The 17,272-nt window shown below is 40.4% G+C and overlaps 1 protein-coding gene across 2 annotated transcripts in view; it reads left to right on the top strand.

Annotated features, from left to right (window-relative positions):
- The first annotated feature begins 689 nt into the window (after positions 1-689).
- The window catches only part of LOC124263971, a 36,995-nt gene continuing 20,412 nt past the window's right edge, over positions 690-17,272 (top strand). For both annotated transcript variants that reach the window (XR_006895004.1, XM_046698701.1), the window contains exons 1-7: positions 690-800; positions 2,851-3,062; positions 3,191-3,366; positions 4,887-5,245; positions 6,343-6,446; positions 6,763-6,900; positions 11,451-11,590. Coding sequence is in view for 1 of the 2 variants with exons in the window: in XM_046698701.1 (XP_046554657.1) it covers positions 2,880-3,062; positions 3,191-3,366; positions 4,887-5,245; positions 6,343-6,446; positions 6,763-6,900; positions 11,451-11,590 (1,100 nt within the window). In the remaining variant the exon portion in view is untranslated. The remainder of the gene's footprint in view (positions 801-2,850; positions 3,063-3,190; positions 3,367-4,886; positions 5,246-6,342; positions 6,447-6,762; positions 6,901-11,450; positions 11,591-17,272) is intronic.

Raw genomic sequence — 17,272 nt, 5'->3', positions numbered from 1 at the left:
ATGACCGATATGTATTTAATAAAATAGCTTATACTTGAAAAATATCTCCTGCAATATGTGTCCCTGACAATATTATCTTCAGCTTGGAAATCCCCTATCCCATAAGGCAGTATTGACCCACTGCCAAATGACATGGAAGCTGCTTGTAAATCTGATTCACATGCATATAACCCAGAACATGTGGATAAGATACACGATTAACAATTCCTTGTTTTAATTAGTATCTTCATCGCTTTTAGTCTGCATTTTACAATACCTGTTCAGTTTAGAAACTTTTATGTACACAATATACGTGTGTGACCTATTTGCTACGGGATGCACGCTCTTAAACGCTCTTAACATGCATAAGACTTAAATTTGCTTTCAGGAAGACATGTAAGGAACGTATTTGTCATACTGACTAATTTATCCCAATTTCAGGACTTTAGATTCAAACGTTTTTTTCCACACATATTGTTTACTAAGCAGACAGTTATGATATTTTCGGAACAGACTATAGAAATAGCTGAGCATAATGATATGCGATTTGTGTTTTTTTCCCACTGAAGATTCCTGCGCAGTTTGCGATTATGAAAGTGCATTTTATCCTTACACTGTATACTGCAAAGGTGGGGTTTTAGCGTTCTACATGAAAATACACTTTCAAATCAACTACTCAGAGCACTTCCCCTATCCAAAAATCAAGGGACTATTTCTCAAAGCGGAAGGATAAATATCATTGCAACATTGCGGTCAAAACATGCAAACTGCACGTAGCAAACAAAGTGTGGAAGAAAATCTAGTGTTTTGAAACGTTTGAGGTAGGTTTCATTAATTAGAGGATAAAGACAATTTTCTCCATGTCTATACTTGGTGATAGTGTATTCAAAGGCGCTGTTAAGGGCTTGTTGTTTGTGCCTGCAGAGGTAGTGTCTCCGTCACCCTCCTCTGACAGTCACTTCTTCTCATGTGAACCGATAAGTAACCCAACAAATTTTGTGATTCGGTGAATGTCTGATTCTATCTGTATGGTTTATTTCCTTTTTTGGATTCTATGTCAATTAATTGCAACGTTTTAAAATCTGACATTGCTTGATTTTTGTCAGAGATGTGTAATATCTCAGTTAGTATATTTTTGGAAGTCAACACCATCTTGTCGGCACCTGACGCCATATTGTTGTCCGTGAGACGGAAGTCGAAATTGGGTGATGATAATAGCTGTTCATTTGTGTTTTTGTTGATTTTTGATATTTAAAACGTGACTATGGTGAGCAACTTCAATAGAGACGTGTTGATTTCATAAGATTCTGTCATTTAAACAGATTTTGACTTGGTTTACCGCTTTTCTCAATAGTTTGAAACACGGCATAATCATCGGCTCTCGCGAGTGGAACTACTTTCTTACTACCATAAGCGTTGGGCAGTACGCGTATAGTAGTAGATGTGAAAGATACGACTGCAAGGTGTTTATTGACTGTTGGTAATTGACATTGAAATGTCTAAACTTTAGTTACTTTGTCATGAATAAATGTATCATGTGGAATGACTCTCTACAAGTCTTGTAAGCGTTAATATGACATTTACGGGATTCATAGAATGTTATATGCATATGAGTCGTCGGCACAAGGGGTACTGGACATTTTGTACACCCGGAGATCCGTATCCAACCTGTTCAGGTAGAATCGTACACATATGGTGAATAACGGGGGGATTTCAATTTGCAAGGTAGATGACCGAACTCGGACAGTTTGAAGCTTAGCTTGACTAATGAGTTCGTCTAAGTAACCTACACCAGAGCAAGTCATCAACACCTGATTGTTTACTTTTCATGTCAACTTTAGCCAAGTTATTGAAGTAGCTACCGTTGCCAATATACTGCACGCAGCATTTTATTCCACATTACAACATTTGCAATAACTCGTATAGGTGTCCTTGACTCAAGGATAATGTACTCACAATAATCAGGCTAATCAGTGGTGTATAATGTCAGGTCTCGCTTCTGTGATATCCTAAACTTATCTGTTTCTCACAAAGGTCATTGCATTGCCTTATACAGATTGAAAATTTATATATTTCGATTATAATCAACAATCATTCTTCACAAGTCCTCCGATAATCGATAGTGGATTTGGTTTCCGATTCTCCACACTAAACCCTGCTGAGCAGGGCTTCAGTGTCCTATACAGAATACACACAGCAAGGTGTAATAGATTTTACAAGAAAAGACTGAATAACATGATGCTTTTGAACTTATATGCTCGTGATACAGCAAACATTCGATTTCTGGAAGAGTATCAGCACCTTCCGCAATAGAAAGAGGAAGATTTAATGGTATGATTTTTTTTTTTTGGAAATTACATTGTGTCAGTGTCACAGGCTGATCGCGCTGCTCATGTGTGTCACCAAGTTTGTTGTGGAAGAAAATTGCACGACAAATATCATTACATTTGACATTCAACCAATATAACTTGTTGAAATTTTCAAGACAAGTCTCTACCATTATGGTGGATATGAGTGACTTTGTCCTTGTTGGTCCAGCTACCTTCACATGCTCCCATTTGCTGTTTGTTTTGGAGCTGAGGCTTCATACTGCCCGTTACAGTGTCTCAACAATTTCTCATAGAAATTCATTCTGATTTATAACTTGACAAAAAATAATTCTTCTTAAGTAAGGTGAACTATGGAGCCTTGTATCTATTTACTCACTCATCATTACAGACCGCCACCATATAGCTGGAATATTGCTGAGTGCGTCGTAAAACTCGCTCACTCCTCGCTTATCGTATATGCCATCAACATAGATATATTGAATGTGCACATGCTAATTTGTTAGTAATAATGTTTTGATTGAGCTGTTGCATTCTGTTTCAGGACGAGTTTTGTTTGTGTTTGATGGCAACATGGAGTCGTCAAGTGGAGGATCGAGTGCAACGAGTGGAACGTCTAGTGGAGGATCCAGTGGCGGATCTAGCAGTATTCCCAAGATCATGGTGTTCAGACCCACCATGGAGGAGTTCAGCAACTTCCCAAAATACATGGAATACATTGAGTCACAGGGGGCTCACAAGGCGGGCCTGGCCAAGGTAACATGCTACTGTTGTAGACAACATTTTGCAGGGTTGACCTAACATTAATGATTATTTTGTAATTACCACAGGAAAGAGGTACATTCTGTTTGTGTTAAGAAAAGTCTTACCTCACTGTGTAACAGGTGATTCCTCCCCCGGAGTGGAAGCCACGGAGGAATGGCTATGATGATGTCAACATCACCATCCCTGCCCCCATCACACAGATGGTGACCGGCTGTCAAGGGCTGTATACACAGTTCAACATTCAGAAGAAATCACTGACTGTCAGAGAATTCGAGAAACTTGCAAATAGTGACAGGTACAGTGACATCATCATCTTTTATACTCTTATCTTTTGCCTTGTCCAGTGTTTACAGACAGGGATGACACTGACGTGGCTGTCCCTTTTGTCCAGTGTTTATAGATAGGGATAACACTGACATGGCTCTTCCTTGTCCATGGTTTCTACCATATCTTGCCCTGAAGGAGAGACAAGTGAATAGTACAAATCAGGACAAGTATAAAAATAATATTTTTACTTTTTGTGACTATTGATATGAAAATGATGTCATCGCTAAATTCTAACAGTAAATACTTTGATAAAATATAATTTTATTTTGTCATCAAAACTTACAAAGTTAATCTTTTTTAATGGGCCAATGGATAGCCCTAGTTCTTTTAGAGTCGTTGGCTGTGCATCTACAATATACCACCTCTTTTCTCTTTCTAAGCATAGAGATGAAACCACCATCACCCAAATATCTGCCATTACCGAGATTTCAGTTAGGTAAATGAAGTTCAGAAATAGTTCTTAATGACCACTGTATAAGTGCACTGTGATTCACCAACTGCTAATGCCTATAACTAAAGGTCTTGACGACAAGGTTCTGCAAGGGATTTTCTCTGATATGGTCCGCTAGACTGTCTGCTAGGATTTGGGTTTCTATTTTTGAAAAGATTCTATTTTTCAATGACGTTGAGCTTGACTTGAACTGAAAATGATGTTTGATTGAGTTTCTGGAGTAAGATCTCCAGAGCCGTTGGTAACCAGATCAATCTTGGGATGGACTAGTGCCTCTTGATAAAGCATTCAACAGTACTATTCTTTATTCACTGAAGGTATCCTAAGGCACTCAGGCCTGAGTGTGCTTCCTGTATATTTAGTAAGGCTGTAACGATTCACTCGCATATTCGAAGAATCGAACCGTAGCCCTTCATGAATTCAATTCGTTATTCGTGGTCATAAGAACCGAATATTCATGAATATTTACAATTTTTATAAGGGAGTGTGTTTTACTTGAACCCTATGTCCTTTTTCAAAACGAGATATGCAAGAATGCAATATGTACTAGCCTTGTAGTAGCCCAAGTCATGTTAGTTTGCCAAGGGCGGACATGTTACTGTCAACTATAACTATTACATACAAAATGTAGGTGTCATGAGATGACTGGTTATTGATGAGACAAATTAACACTGTCAACATTGGCATTCAATATTGTGCATCAATCATTTAACTACAATATTGTATTCATGAATAATTATTCGTATTCGTTACCTAATATTCGTGATACGTATCATATTCGCAACATAGTGTATTCGTTACAGCCCTAATATTTAGTGTTTACTTGGTGATGATACCATCTCCCTACGGGAGTCTGTTTTATATCATAAGAAGTACATAACGTATCACGTAACAAACATAGAATTTAAACATTACTAAAACATACTTAACAGGTTACAGAACGAGTCACAGATATGCACAGTCATGAAAAATGTCACATTCTACTACTAGTACTAGTCCTGATAGCAGAAGCTGACAGGTGTAGTGTTTGTTGCCAGGTACAAGACTCCTAATCACTTTGACTATGAGGAACTAGAGAGGAAGTACTGGAAGAATGTCACGTTTGGATCACCAATATATGGCTCCGACATTTCGGGTTCTCTCTATGACGAAGATCAAAAGCTGTGGAACATTAATAAACTTGGCACCATCCTGGACTATGTAGCTGGTGACTATGGAATCCACATTGAGGGAGTCAACACTGCATATCTCTATTTCGGCATGTGGAAGACCACATTTGCCTGGCATACAGAGGATATGGATCTGTACAGTATAAACTATGTACACTTTGGGGCCCCCAAGTCATGGTATTGCATCCCACCTGAGCATGGCCGCAGACTTGAGCGATTGGCTCAAGGTAAGAAATGAAGGCGGAATGTGATAGCTAATGTCCTGTGTCATGAATTTATCTTTTGGTAGTGAAAATATTTCGTATAAAGAACTGGCTAATTCAGTCAGATAGAATTCATTCTTTTCACTGGAAAATGGAAATTCAGTCATATTCAGTTTCTGCAGTGGCTTACACTTTCCAGGGGTCATTTGGACCCCCTTAACCCTAAAATTTGGGATCCTTCAAGACATTAAGGTGTTCATTTACAGTATTATAATATAGCTTGAAATAAAAGAATACTACGGGTCTGAAAAGTCAGGAACATCCACAATTAGGGAAAGTGAGAGAAGAGAGACATATCCTTCTAGGGTGCAATTTCACAATTTGCAGCTTGCACTGGTATATGTTAATAATGGCTGGTACAGGTTACCTTTAGTAACAGGTTGCACAACAAATCCTCCAACGTCTTACAGCTGTCATCGTGTGGTTTAATTGGGAAGGAAGTGACTGGAAGTAATATGCTTCTCTCTAAGTGACTTGTTACAAGCAGAAATATTTGTGTACTCATTAATCAGTTACGTAGCAGATTATTTTGTGTGTTTGTTGTCATGGTAGTAAGTGCGGAACACTGAAGTGACCTTTAATGGCAGTTCAGGGTTTACTGTGCTATACATCATCAATAATGGTTACCTGACTTTTCAACTGCAGAAATGATAAGGTGATAAGTAGTCCGGTGTTAGAAATAATCCATTGAGTTATTCTTTTGATAACATTGTCAGTATTCCATATAGTACTGGTTCATTCGTGGCGTTACCAAGACCTCACGTGTTATGTTGGCGTGTTCCAAGTAATATTGGATGGTGGGGTAGTCTTAGTGGTCTAAGTGTTCGCTCGTCACAGTGAAGACCCAGGTTTGATTCCCCACATAGGTACAATGTGTGAAGCCCATTTCTTGTGACCCCGCATGATATTGTTGGAATATTGCTAAAAGCCATGTAAAACCATACTCATCCACCCTCTCCAAGTAATATCAGTTTTGTGCAGTATTGTTATTCTTTTTGATTAGTACCAAGTCTCAGTGGCCATACTAGGACATGTATTGACTTCCAGGTTTTCTATTCCAGGATTCTTCCCAAGCAGCTTCCAGGCCTGTCCAGCCTTTCTACGTCACAAGATGACACTAATTTCCCCGCACATTCTCAAGCAGTACTCCATACCATATAACAAGGTCAGTCTCATCACAACATGACCCTCATGTTCCTGCATACAGTTGTGTCTTACAGTAGGTCGGTCTTACAAGATGACCCTCTTTCTTGTACATTCTCAAACAGTTTTGTAAACTGTAATACACCATATCATGTAAAAAGGTTGGTGACACCACAAGAAGACCGTCATATCTCTACACACAAACAGTACTCCATACCATGTAATATGGTCTGTGGATAACTACTCTAATTTTTCTGACTGATGTCTTAAGTGATGATGGTATTCTTTGTTTGCTAACTCAGTGTACTGTTAATGGATGATGGTCTTCCTTCTGTTAGATTACACAAGAAGCAGGGGAGTTCATGATCACCTTTCCATATGGATACCACTCGGGATACAACCACGGCTTTAACTGTGCAGAGTCCACAAACTTTGCTACAGAGAGATGGGTTGAATATGGAAAGAGATGCTTGCAGGTGAGACACAGCAGGGATTGACATTAGGGCACGTCCGAACGACATTGTCTAGCAAATAGCTGGTCCGTTAAAATCGTATCTGGCTAGCCTGACTAGTAGGGTAGATATTGAATGAATGCTGTTTCAAATCCCCGTATTTGTTTATTTTCAATTTTAAAATGTTTTGCACAGCATCATCTTTTTTCAATATCGAGTAGGAAATCCAAAATCTGTTATTAGACGTGATGTTGTATGCAGTAAGCGATCCGATTGGTGCAGTCATCCCTCGGCAAAACACAGGTATTGGGGTCCATGGATGACCCCCTGAGTTATGAGACATCCGCTTCATACATAACATGGAACAAAGGCCAAGTAAAACCATATTTTCCATGGTCATAGCAGAACTGCAATTTTGTGTATTGTCAAAACTATGTCATGTTGTCGGTGGTGAAAAAAGACTTTTAAATGAAAATAGATATATGTATAGGAAGTAGAGCTGTGTATCGGTGCCTAAGTGGCGAGACGATATATCCTGATACCAGTTTAATGAGGCGAGACGATATATCATGAAAGCAGTGGCAAGGAACCTGTGAGACGATTATCATCACGATACAGTGATACGATACGTATCCCGATACTTTACAATTCTAAAAACAGGACATATATGATAGATAATATGACTGAATCTTTATTTGTTATACAGCAGAATACGTGTTACATTCACATACACACTTAAAAGGCTGTTCATGTGATAAAGTTTCAACATTTAATGCTTAAAGTACAATCAAACATATGCAGTATATCTTGATCTAAGTTTCCCTTGGAAAGTTGTGTTTCTGCACCAATGCTTTCACAGACAATGCAATGTAATTTATACCAGAATCACTGAAAAAAAACTTAAGTATGCTTTCTAAATTTTATCTTCTCTTTCTTAACAAAGCTAAGACTTATAGTTGTTAATAAATGGTGTTATTTGTCAAACAACTAAAACATGTTTCAATTACTTAAAGACAAGTCTTTTACAGTTCACAGAGATTGAAAAATGTTCAAGAACCACTAAACTTTGTTTGATGGTGTCACCATGCACAGATTTCCACAGGATCCCCGCAGTTCGTAAGGCTAAATGGGTTATGTTTGTAAGCGTGTTTAGGCGTTGTGGAAGCCTGAAACGATATCTTACTTGTGTTCAGATCGCTTCACGGAAGTTAAAAGAATCAAGACTACTTACTACTAGTTATAGTAAAATATGTATATGATTGATGACCATAAAGATTTTCCATAACACAACTTGTAACATAACGATTTCTTCCCGGAAGTGAGGTTGTGGTCAAGTAACAATAATATTGTAAGTAGTATTATATTGACATCCACCTCGCGCTGCCAGGAGAGAAATTGTTATGTTATATATGTCATGCAAAAAAATCCTATTGGCCATCAATAAAATACATATTTTACTAATTAGTAGAAAGTAGTTTTGATTTTGTAACTGCGTGAAAACAAACCTAAATAGCATTTATCCACAGACTGGCGGATGTTCTCGACCAGGGCCTTCATTTTGAAAATCGCAGAAAGTCTGTTAGAATTAATGAGATTATAGTTTGTTTTCATCAAGTTAGAAAATCAAAACTACTTTCTACCAGAAGTTAAATATGTATTGGAATCATAACCAAAAGGGTTTTGCATGACACAACTTATAACATAACGATTTCTTCCACGGAAGCGAGGTGGGGGTCGAAGTCACAATACTATACGATAAATTTCTTTGCTACATTCACATGGTTAATGTCCACTCACCAGTATGTAGATACTAGTCAATGTATAAAGCCTTTAAATTTGGTCTTATAATCCCAATTAGTTTATTATCATACTTTTTTATGCATTTTGAAACTAAATAAAAAGCTGACGCCATCTGCTGATACTTATAGTGAATTTATAACAGAACTGTAATATCTAGACATTTTATAGTTTGCCAATGTGAATCATAATTCGCGACACACACCTAGTGTATGTTGTCTGTCTCATTACACTTCACGGCGAAAACAATGATTCTGTTGAATGCTACGACAAATGATTAAAAACAAAATGCAAATATTAAAATTAAAACAGATTAAAGTTATAGGAACAATATCAGGCCATTACCTTGTTTGAGGAATGTATCCATCAATATCCACAAAACTGTTCCAAAATGATGTGTCTTTTAACAGTTTAATATACTCTAAAAAGTGATAAATCTTTTCAGGTATTGGTGTATAGTCTCTCATTGGTCACCCAAGATAGCACAATCGGGCAACTAATTGCATAATGTCCGCCTTTCATTAAAAACAGTAATTTAGTTAGCCAATAATGGGCAATCAATCAATGTATTGCCGGTTAATCCTTTGAAAGAAGGACGCTTGTTTTTACGCGAGACACCGATTAACGGCAGAGTGTATTCAGTATAGATTAGTAAATCTACATACATAAACACTACCTTTTGACAATTCCGCTGTAAGATAAAAGTAATTAATCAATCAGCGCGTTATCGGGTTAATCCTTTGATCGATGTTCATAATGTTGAATATTTACTCCAGACACAAGAAATGCCAAATGGGAACCTTTGTCGGGTAATCTAAGTGTTACCACTAATTATACCTGTTATAAATTCATTAACTGACCATCAAGTGAATGATGATGCAAATAACATGTGTAGGTTTATACCACCTAACACGGGTTACAAACAAGGAGTATTAATTGCTGTATTGCATGTGAAAACTTACGGGCCGACACTGTTTTGAGAATACAAACAGATTTTTGGCATTACATGATTAAATATCGAGGTAAAACAACACAGAAATGGGATCAATTTGATCAGTCATTATACAAATAGGGCCTAACTAATACCAATCAATTGTGACAGAAGCGCCTATGAAAACAAGTTGTAACTCGAAACTAGGCAAAGCAGGAGACAAAATTAATGACAGTAGATTGTGAGAACATATAGCTTTCTTATTTTCCACAACAATTGTCACGATTTCAGGTTTATACAAGCCTGTAAACAAGATAATTTTACCCCCCTAAAATGTAGATGAATTCTGCATCGCCCTCAAAGCTATTCCTCATATGACGCCACAGAGTTCGCTACCGCTTGATTGGTTGAAATTTCGTCGGCGGGTGAGAATTGTGCACTGTTGTCAAAAAGGTCGATTTAAGTCAATTAAAGGTCGAAATGAGTAGTTTTCTTTCACATTCTTTCACTGATACACCAACTCCTTTGCTCATGTAACAAAGATGGCAGACACAAACAAATTCCCATAAGGTTCAGTTTGTTTTTAAAATTTAGAAGTATTTCAAAGAGATTCCCTTCCTAATCCTAATGCAATACTCCTTACAACTTTAAGTAGTATTTAAGTAATACCGGGATATATCGTCTCTTGTGGCGATACATCGATGTATCATGGACCCTTGCAATATACATATCCTGATATATTGCCTAAATGTGTTTTGCATTGATGCCAGGGGTGGAAATACCTTTAAAATTGATAGTGTACTCTAGTACAGTGGCACATGTAAAGTCACTTGCCCTGATAATTTGTCCACTATACCGACCGTTTTCTTGCTGATTATTTAAATAAACAACATAATTAACATTGGAAGGTCAACTGGACACCGGTACAGTGTGATATACAAATTTGCTTGCCCGACAGAAAAAAACACTGGATTCGGACGTCGGCCAATGGGTTATTTCCACCCCTGGATGCACTTGTATTGCGTAGTTGACGATGCAAACATCGATACTATCGATGAATCGCTACACCACTAATACGAAACTTGCAATCAATTATCACAAGACATAATTCAATTGTCCTTTTGTGATTGATGTATGCTTATACATTGAATGAATATTAGAGAAAGATTACTGTACTGCAGTGTGAATCATTACTAGTGTGTACTCTACTGCAGTGTGTGTCAGATGACGTCTTCTGTGCACTGTACTGCGGTGTGTCAGATGGCATCTTGTGTGTACTGTACTGCAGTGTGTCTGACGTCTTGTGTGTACTGTACTGCAGTGTGTATCAGATGACGTCTTGTGTGTACTGTACTGCTATGTGTATCAGATGACGTCTTGTGTGCTCTCTAGTGCAGTGTGTGTCGGATGATGTCTTGTGTGTACTGTACTGCAGTGTGTGTCAGGTGATGTCTTGTGTGTACTGTACTGCAGTGTGTGTCATATGATGTCTTGTGTGTACTCTAGTGCAGTATGTGTCTGATGATGTCTTGTGTGTGATACTGCAGTGTGTGTCGGATGATGTCTTGTGTGTCGGATGATGTCTTGTGTGTACTGTACTGCTATGTGTGTCAGATGACTTCTTGTGTGTACTATACAGCAGTGTGTGTCAGTTGATGTCGTGTGTACTGCAGTGTGTTGGATAACGTTTTGTGTGTACTGTTCTGCAGTGTCGGATGATGTCTTTTGTGTACTGTACTGCAGTGTGTGGCAGATAACGTTTCGTGTGCACTGTACTGCAGTGTGTGGCAGATGATGACTACTGCCTTGTGTGTTTAGGGAACTTATTCTGTGTACTCTGCTCCAGTGTGTGTGTCGGAAGGATGGGGTCAAAATCAGCATGGACACATTTGTGAAGCGGTTTCAGCCAGATCGATATGACCTGTGGAAGGCTGGCAAGGACATTGCCCCACATCCAGAGGAGGACAAGAGCAGGCTTTCCAAATAGTGAGTATCTGTGGAGATATGACTGGCAGGGTATGATTTTGTTGTTTTTCCAGGACCTGCACCGAGTGCAACCTGGCTTAAAGGTTTGACTGCGCCATCAAACTTTTGGTTGCACCATAAAATTATGTCACTGGTTCTAAAAAGTAACATGAATAATTGTTTAGATTTTCATAGTATCAGATACATTCAACAGAACCAGACCCCATGATGATAAATGATGAATGATTCTGTTTCAATTTTGCTTTGTTTATTTGTCAGTCTAAGTAAACTTAGGCTCAGTATTATTCGTTACACTGCTATACTGAGTCTAACAAAACCTAGTAGGAGGTCGCGTCAGATAACCTTTTCAATTGACCAATCAGAACACAGCTTACCAAATCGCGAAAGTTGACATTCACACATACCTTTTAAATTTTTACCTCAAAAAAGTTTGTACCCGAATGATTCAGAATGCTATTTTCTGTACGATCGCTTCTGAGTGATGCACATGGAGCATGTCAAAACAGTGAGTAAACAGTCGCTGAAAATAGCATTTTGTCAGTATTCAAGGATGTCAGCTTGTGGGAATATTAGCTACTGATAACCATGACAACAGAAACCCCAAAGCGTATATACTGCAGGTCAAATATCTGTGTTTTATGGGGTGTTTCGTTTGTTGGGAGATCAGTGTTGGACGGTCATAGGTTGCTGAAAGGTTAGCTGACGCGACCTTCAACAAGGTTTTGTTAGACTCAGTATAGTAGTGTAACGATTAATAATGAGCTTAAGTTTATTTAGACTGATTTATATGTAAATCTTAAATTTTCCTTATCCTGACTCATACGTTATTGCTTATCTTCCTTTTCTTCCGAGGTATAGATTAAACCTCTGTCCTATTGTTCCCAAATGAACAGTCTAAAAATAGCTCACCCCAAACGTGCCTCTAACCTTCCCGCGCCAGTGTCCTGAGTGATCACTGGCTATGTGTCACTCTCTCCATTTTCGCCCTACCTGATGGATGGGTGGAACCGCAGAGGCCCAGATAAGCTGCGTATCTGGGTAAAATACACATAGAAAATTTCCAATTACACATTGAAATATAATTGTTGCGTAGCAATTACGCATTTAAAATGTTAGATACGCAAAAAGTTTAAAACAAATGTGTACGGAATATATTTATAAAAATCGCTTGCGTGATGAAAAAGACATCGATTGCTATCAAGTTGTACTGTTAGTATAGGACAAGTGTTGTACTGTCAGTATAGGATGAGTGATTTTTTTATGAAATCATTTCCATTATATTTAAGTTGGTTTTGATTAGGTATGACATAAGGCAGAACATATCTGCTTAGTAAACTTACTCAATGACATATACTTATGTGAGTAAAATGACTGAAATATGCACATATTTGAAAGCAGTGGGTAACAGAAAATGAAATACCCACTCAACATTCATAATACCCACTCCAAAAAAATACAGTGGGTACAGTACCCACATGAGCTAAATCTTATCTGGAGCTCTGATGCCTCTTGTCCGTTTTTCAACTACTACTCTTACATTTCGGCATATATAATAAAATTATTGTGTACACAGGTATCCTAGGTCCCTTGGTCATCATATTCATGGGTTATATTTGTTGATCACTAGCTAAGCTACGAAAATTTTCTGAATTTTGGATTCAGATCGATGTTGTGTATGCAGATGCAGGTTATCCAAACACGATCAACACCCTGTGTGCTTCACTTGCTGTTCTTCTTCCTGCAGTCTTACTGCTAGGTGTAACGGTTGTGCTCATTTATCAAACACTGAGTTTGATAATTGTTTTGTCCTTTTGAGTAAAAAGATACAAGATCAGCTGGTGACAAGTCCCATATGCAACCGGAACGTGAGTTCGTTCCTTTACTTTCTCTTGGGGATAAAGTTATCCCTTTGATTATTAATGATACTTCATTCCAGTCCTCTATGGAGGTTCTCTCACAGGATTTTCAGGTGTTAGCAGAGAACACCGAACCCCCTGCGCAGTCAGTCTGTGTTAAGAGAAAGTCCCTGGCAGGGGCAGGGGCCTGGGCAGGGGCCTATCTCCTTAAGCTGGTGAGGCTGGAGAAAGCCCCCCTTAAAAAGGTGGTGTAGACCTCTTCTAAGATAGCCGGCGCGCAGTCTCCTCAGCAGTCGATCGACTACAAGGCTGAAGACAAAGAGTTCGCGCTACCTCCACCGGTCCTGGAGCCAGATGTCATTGTGAGGCAGATGCCATCAGCGCTGAGGATCCAACAGGCGCCTGGATCATCTAAGCTGACGGTGTCTGCAGGCGCAGATGATCCCGCAGAAGCAGACCTTCGTGCAGTTGATGACCCAGACGCCGGCCTTCATGTAGGGGACAGCCAGTCAGATTATCCGAGCGTTGTCGCAGATTCCTGCCTTCGCGCAAACGAGGTTCCAGCTACCCTCTTTTGGTCTTCAACAGCCGCAGATGCAGCACGAATGTTTGCGCAAATGCAGAATACTCTGTTCGCGCAGGCTCAACACATTGCTCAGCAACCGATGATTGCAGACACAGATGCAAGGGTTTGTGCAAGCAGAGAACCCCATACAGCAGTTGGATTTGGTGGTTTCCATTACACAGCAAGTTCTTATGGCCATGCAGCAGCAGCAGTTACTTGCATCTATGGAGATGGGTAGACTGATCAGCCAGTCTTTTCTTTCACCTTTGGTTGACAGGGATTTCCAGCAGGACAATCTTAGCAGCTTTGCAGCTTATGAAGTAGATGATTTCTCCTTCACGTAGCTGTCTTTGGGTTTAGAATCTGAAGTAGTAGGGTTGCAGTCTCTGTCAGCTCCAGAAGACGACCTGAGCGCAGATGCAGATCTTTCTTCAACCACAGTCGGGCAGACATCAACCCAGACTCCAGCCTTTGCACAGGGTATCGCCAGTCAGATCATCCGGACTTCAACACAGATAGACGTTCCAGCAACCCTCTTCTGGTCACCTGCAGCCCCGGGTGCAGACGTTTGCACATGCACAGCCTTCTCCTTTAATGCTTTGTGCAACAGTCGTGATGCAGACGTAGATACAAACTTTTGTGCAAACTTCACGCAGCAGCCGAACTGGGTGGCATTTATCACCAAGCAAGGCGTTGACGTGCAGCAACATGTATGGATGTAGACAGAGTGCAATGCCCTTGTGCAGACGTGATTTACATATCATGTGTCAGCAAGCTCCAGGGGCTACAAGCAACTCGTTGTGTGCGAAGTGACTTAGACTACAGCCCGAAGATAATGTGCAACTTTAATTTATCATCATCATGGGAATCCTAAGAGCTCCCACAGCCTTGACAGTGATTAGACGACAGTATGTCTTACTGTGCAGATCAATGGAAGTTTACACAAGTGGTCTGCCCTGATTGAACAGACATTGAGGGCAAACGAAAAGAGAAGAATGGTGTATTACCATTGCATATGTTGACATCCCATGCATGGTTTCATCAGCTCTTCATTGAGTTTATACATCAACAGTGGGCAACTGTACTTACGAAGAGAGCAGCGAAGCGGGAGCCAGGCAGCATTATAGCGAGACAGTAACCCTGCCTTAGCACGTGTTGCTCTACGGCGGAAGGGCAACACCTGATAAACTGATTTCCCGTCAATTACAGAAGAATTTTAAGAATTCTGAAGTGGTCCACCAGCATGAGAGACGCTATTGGCAGGGATCGTATGGCAAGCATAGTTCTACAAGATGCGTATCTACACATACCCATTCATCAGAGCCGAACTACAATCTGCATTTGTTTGTAGACACTTCGTATCAAGGTTGGGGAGTTTTCTTCAACTCACAAGTAACAGCAAGGACCTGGTTTAGAGAAGAAGAATTTCTTCACATCAACTAACTAGAGTGCAAGAATGTCAGAAGTCCAGATACCATCAAGTACCAGAAGATTGATGACTGAAGATCCAAGTTTGCCTCCCTCAAGTGCTCAGTTTCGAATATGGCAGGAGATCCTTTGTCTACTTATGTCAGCGAAGGCTAATACTCAGAGAGGCAGACTTCAGCTGAGGCTCATTCAGAGGTTCCTGATACCATACCTAGATCGCCAGGATATTACAGTAACATTACCTCTACACCTGAAGAGGTACACGAAGAGGTACCTCCAGTGGTGAATGGTCGAAGGTTCGCAAAGGCACCTATTAGCAAGAACCAGTCTACAATCTACATCTTTATGTAGACACCTCACTCCAAGGCTGGGGAACCCACTTCGGTGCAGAAGTAGCTGCAGGTTCCTGGTCCAGGGAAGAATGAGATCTTCACATCAACCAGCTGGAATTCGAGGCAGTCATCAGAGCTATCCGGCACTGGTCCTGTCTCCCCAGTAACCCATTCCTGATGATATCAACGGACAATGCAGCAGAAGCATTTTACATCAACCTGCAAGGCACGACAGGATCGGCACACCTGCTAGAACTAACCTTCCTACTCTTCGAGCTAACACTCTCAACGTGGAGGTCAGGGCTGCCCACTTGAAGACCTCTTTGTGACAAGATTAAGCAAACAGATAAAGACCTTTCGTCTCACTGGTTCCAGATCCACTAGCCTGGTCACTAGACGTCCTGGCCATATCTTGAGAAGGTTTCCTACTCATTCCCACCTACTGTACTACTACCATGAGTCATAAGGAAGATCGTCCAGACGAAGATCTCGTTACTGACTTTGGTAGCGCCTTCGAGAACGCGCCTTCCATACCTCATCAGACCTCTCGGAGAGCCAAGTCTACGACTTCCGAACTGGCCCAGTCTACTGATTCATCCGCACACAAGACATGTTCACGCCAATCCCAAAGGTTTCCAGCTATGCGCATGGAACGTATTGCGAGCTGCCTCACAAGAAGAGGGTATTCTACTAGAGCAGCCATGGCTGTCACCCTAGTTCTCAGACGCTCTACCAGAAATCTCTATGATGACAAGTGGAAGAGCTTTTACCAGTTTGCAACATGCAAAGGTGTTCTCACCAATCAGGGCTATGCATCCTCCAGTTGCAGAATGCTTGGTACCTAGCGGCCATCAGTTCAATCCTCACCACGAATTTGTGAACTCGTACACTGCTCAGATCTTTTAAACTGGAAGATCAGCAGAGGACGTTTAAGGCAGTAGCATGGGACTTGAACATAGTCATTCAACACCTAACCAGCTATGATTATGAGCCATTGCATCAAGCAGACTATGAGTTGCTAACGCAGAAGACGCTGTGCCTCCCCACACTTGCTACAGCTGCCAGGATGTCAGAAATCCATGCTATAGACTACAGCCGAACTATGTTTGATACACGTGACCAGCCAGCAGTTCATCTTAGGCTTAGATGGGACTTCATCGCAAAGAACCAGCTACCAGGACAACCAGATAGACATCCACATCCCGGTGTTATCATCCATCCTCTGATCAGACGACACTCAGGATTAGTCCTTATGCCCAGTGAGAGCCTTGAGAATGTACCTGCAGAGAACTGCTGTGAGGAGAAGATTCAAGTGACTCTTCATCCTGCTATCACCCGCTACGTGTACTGAAGTCTCCAGAACAACAATCTCCTTCTGGCTGGTGGGGGTAATCCTGAGGGTTTACAAGGTAGCAGGACTGGGCCATTTACAAGGCAGCAGGACTGGATCTGCTTGGAGTCTCCAATCCCCATGAGGTTAGAGCCATTGTGTCCACTTTAG

Source organism: Haliotis rubra, unplaced genomic scaffold (assembly GCF_003918875.1).
Source record: "Haliotis rubra isolate DU_JTF1 unplaced genomic scaffold, ASM391887v1 Scf90, whole genome shotgun sequence".
Lineage (NCBI taxonomy): Eukaryota > Metazoa > Mollusca > Gastropoda > Lepetellida > Haliotidae > Haliotis > Haliotis rubra.
The sequence above is the reverse complement of the archived record's forward strand: the minus strand, read 5'-3'. Positions and strand labels throughout refer to the sequence as shown.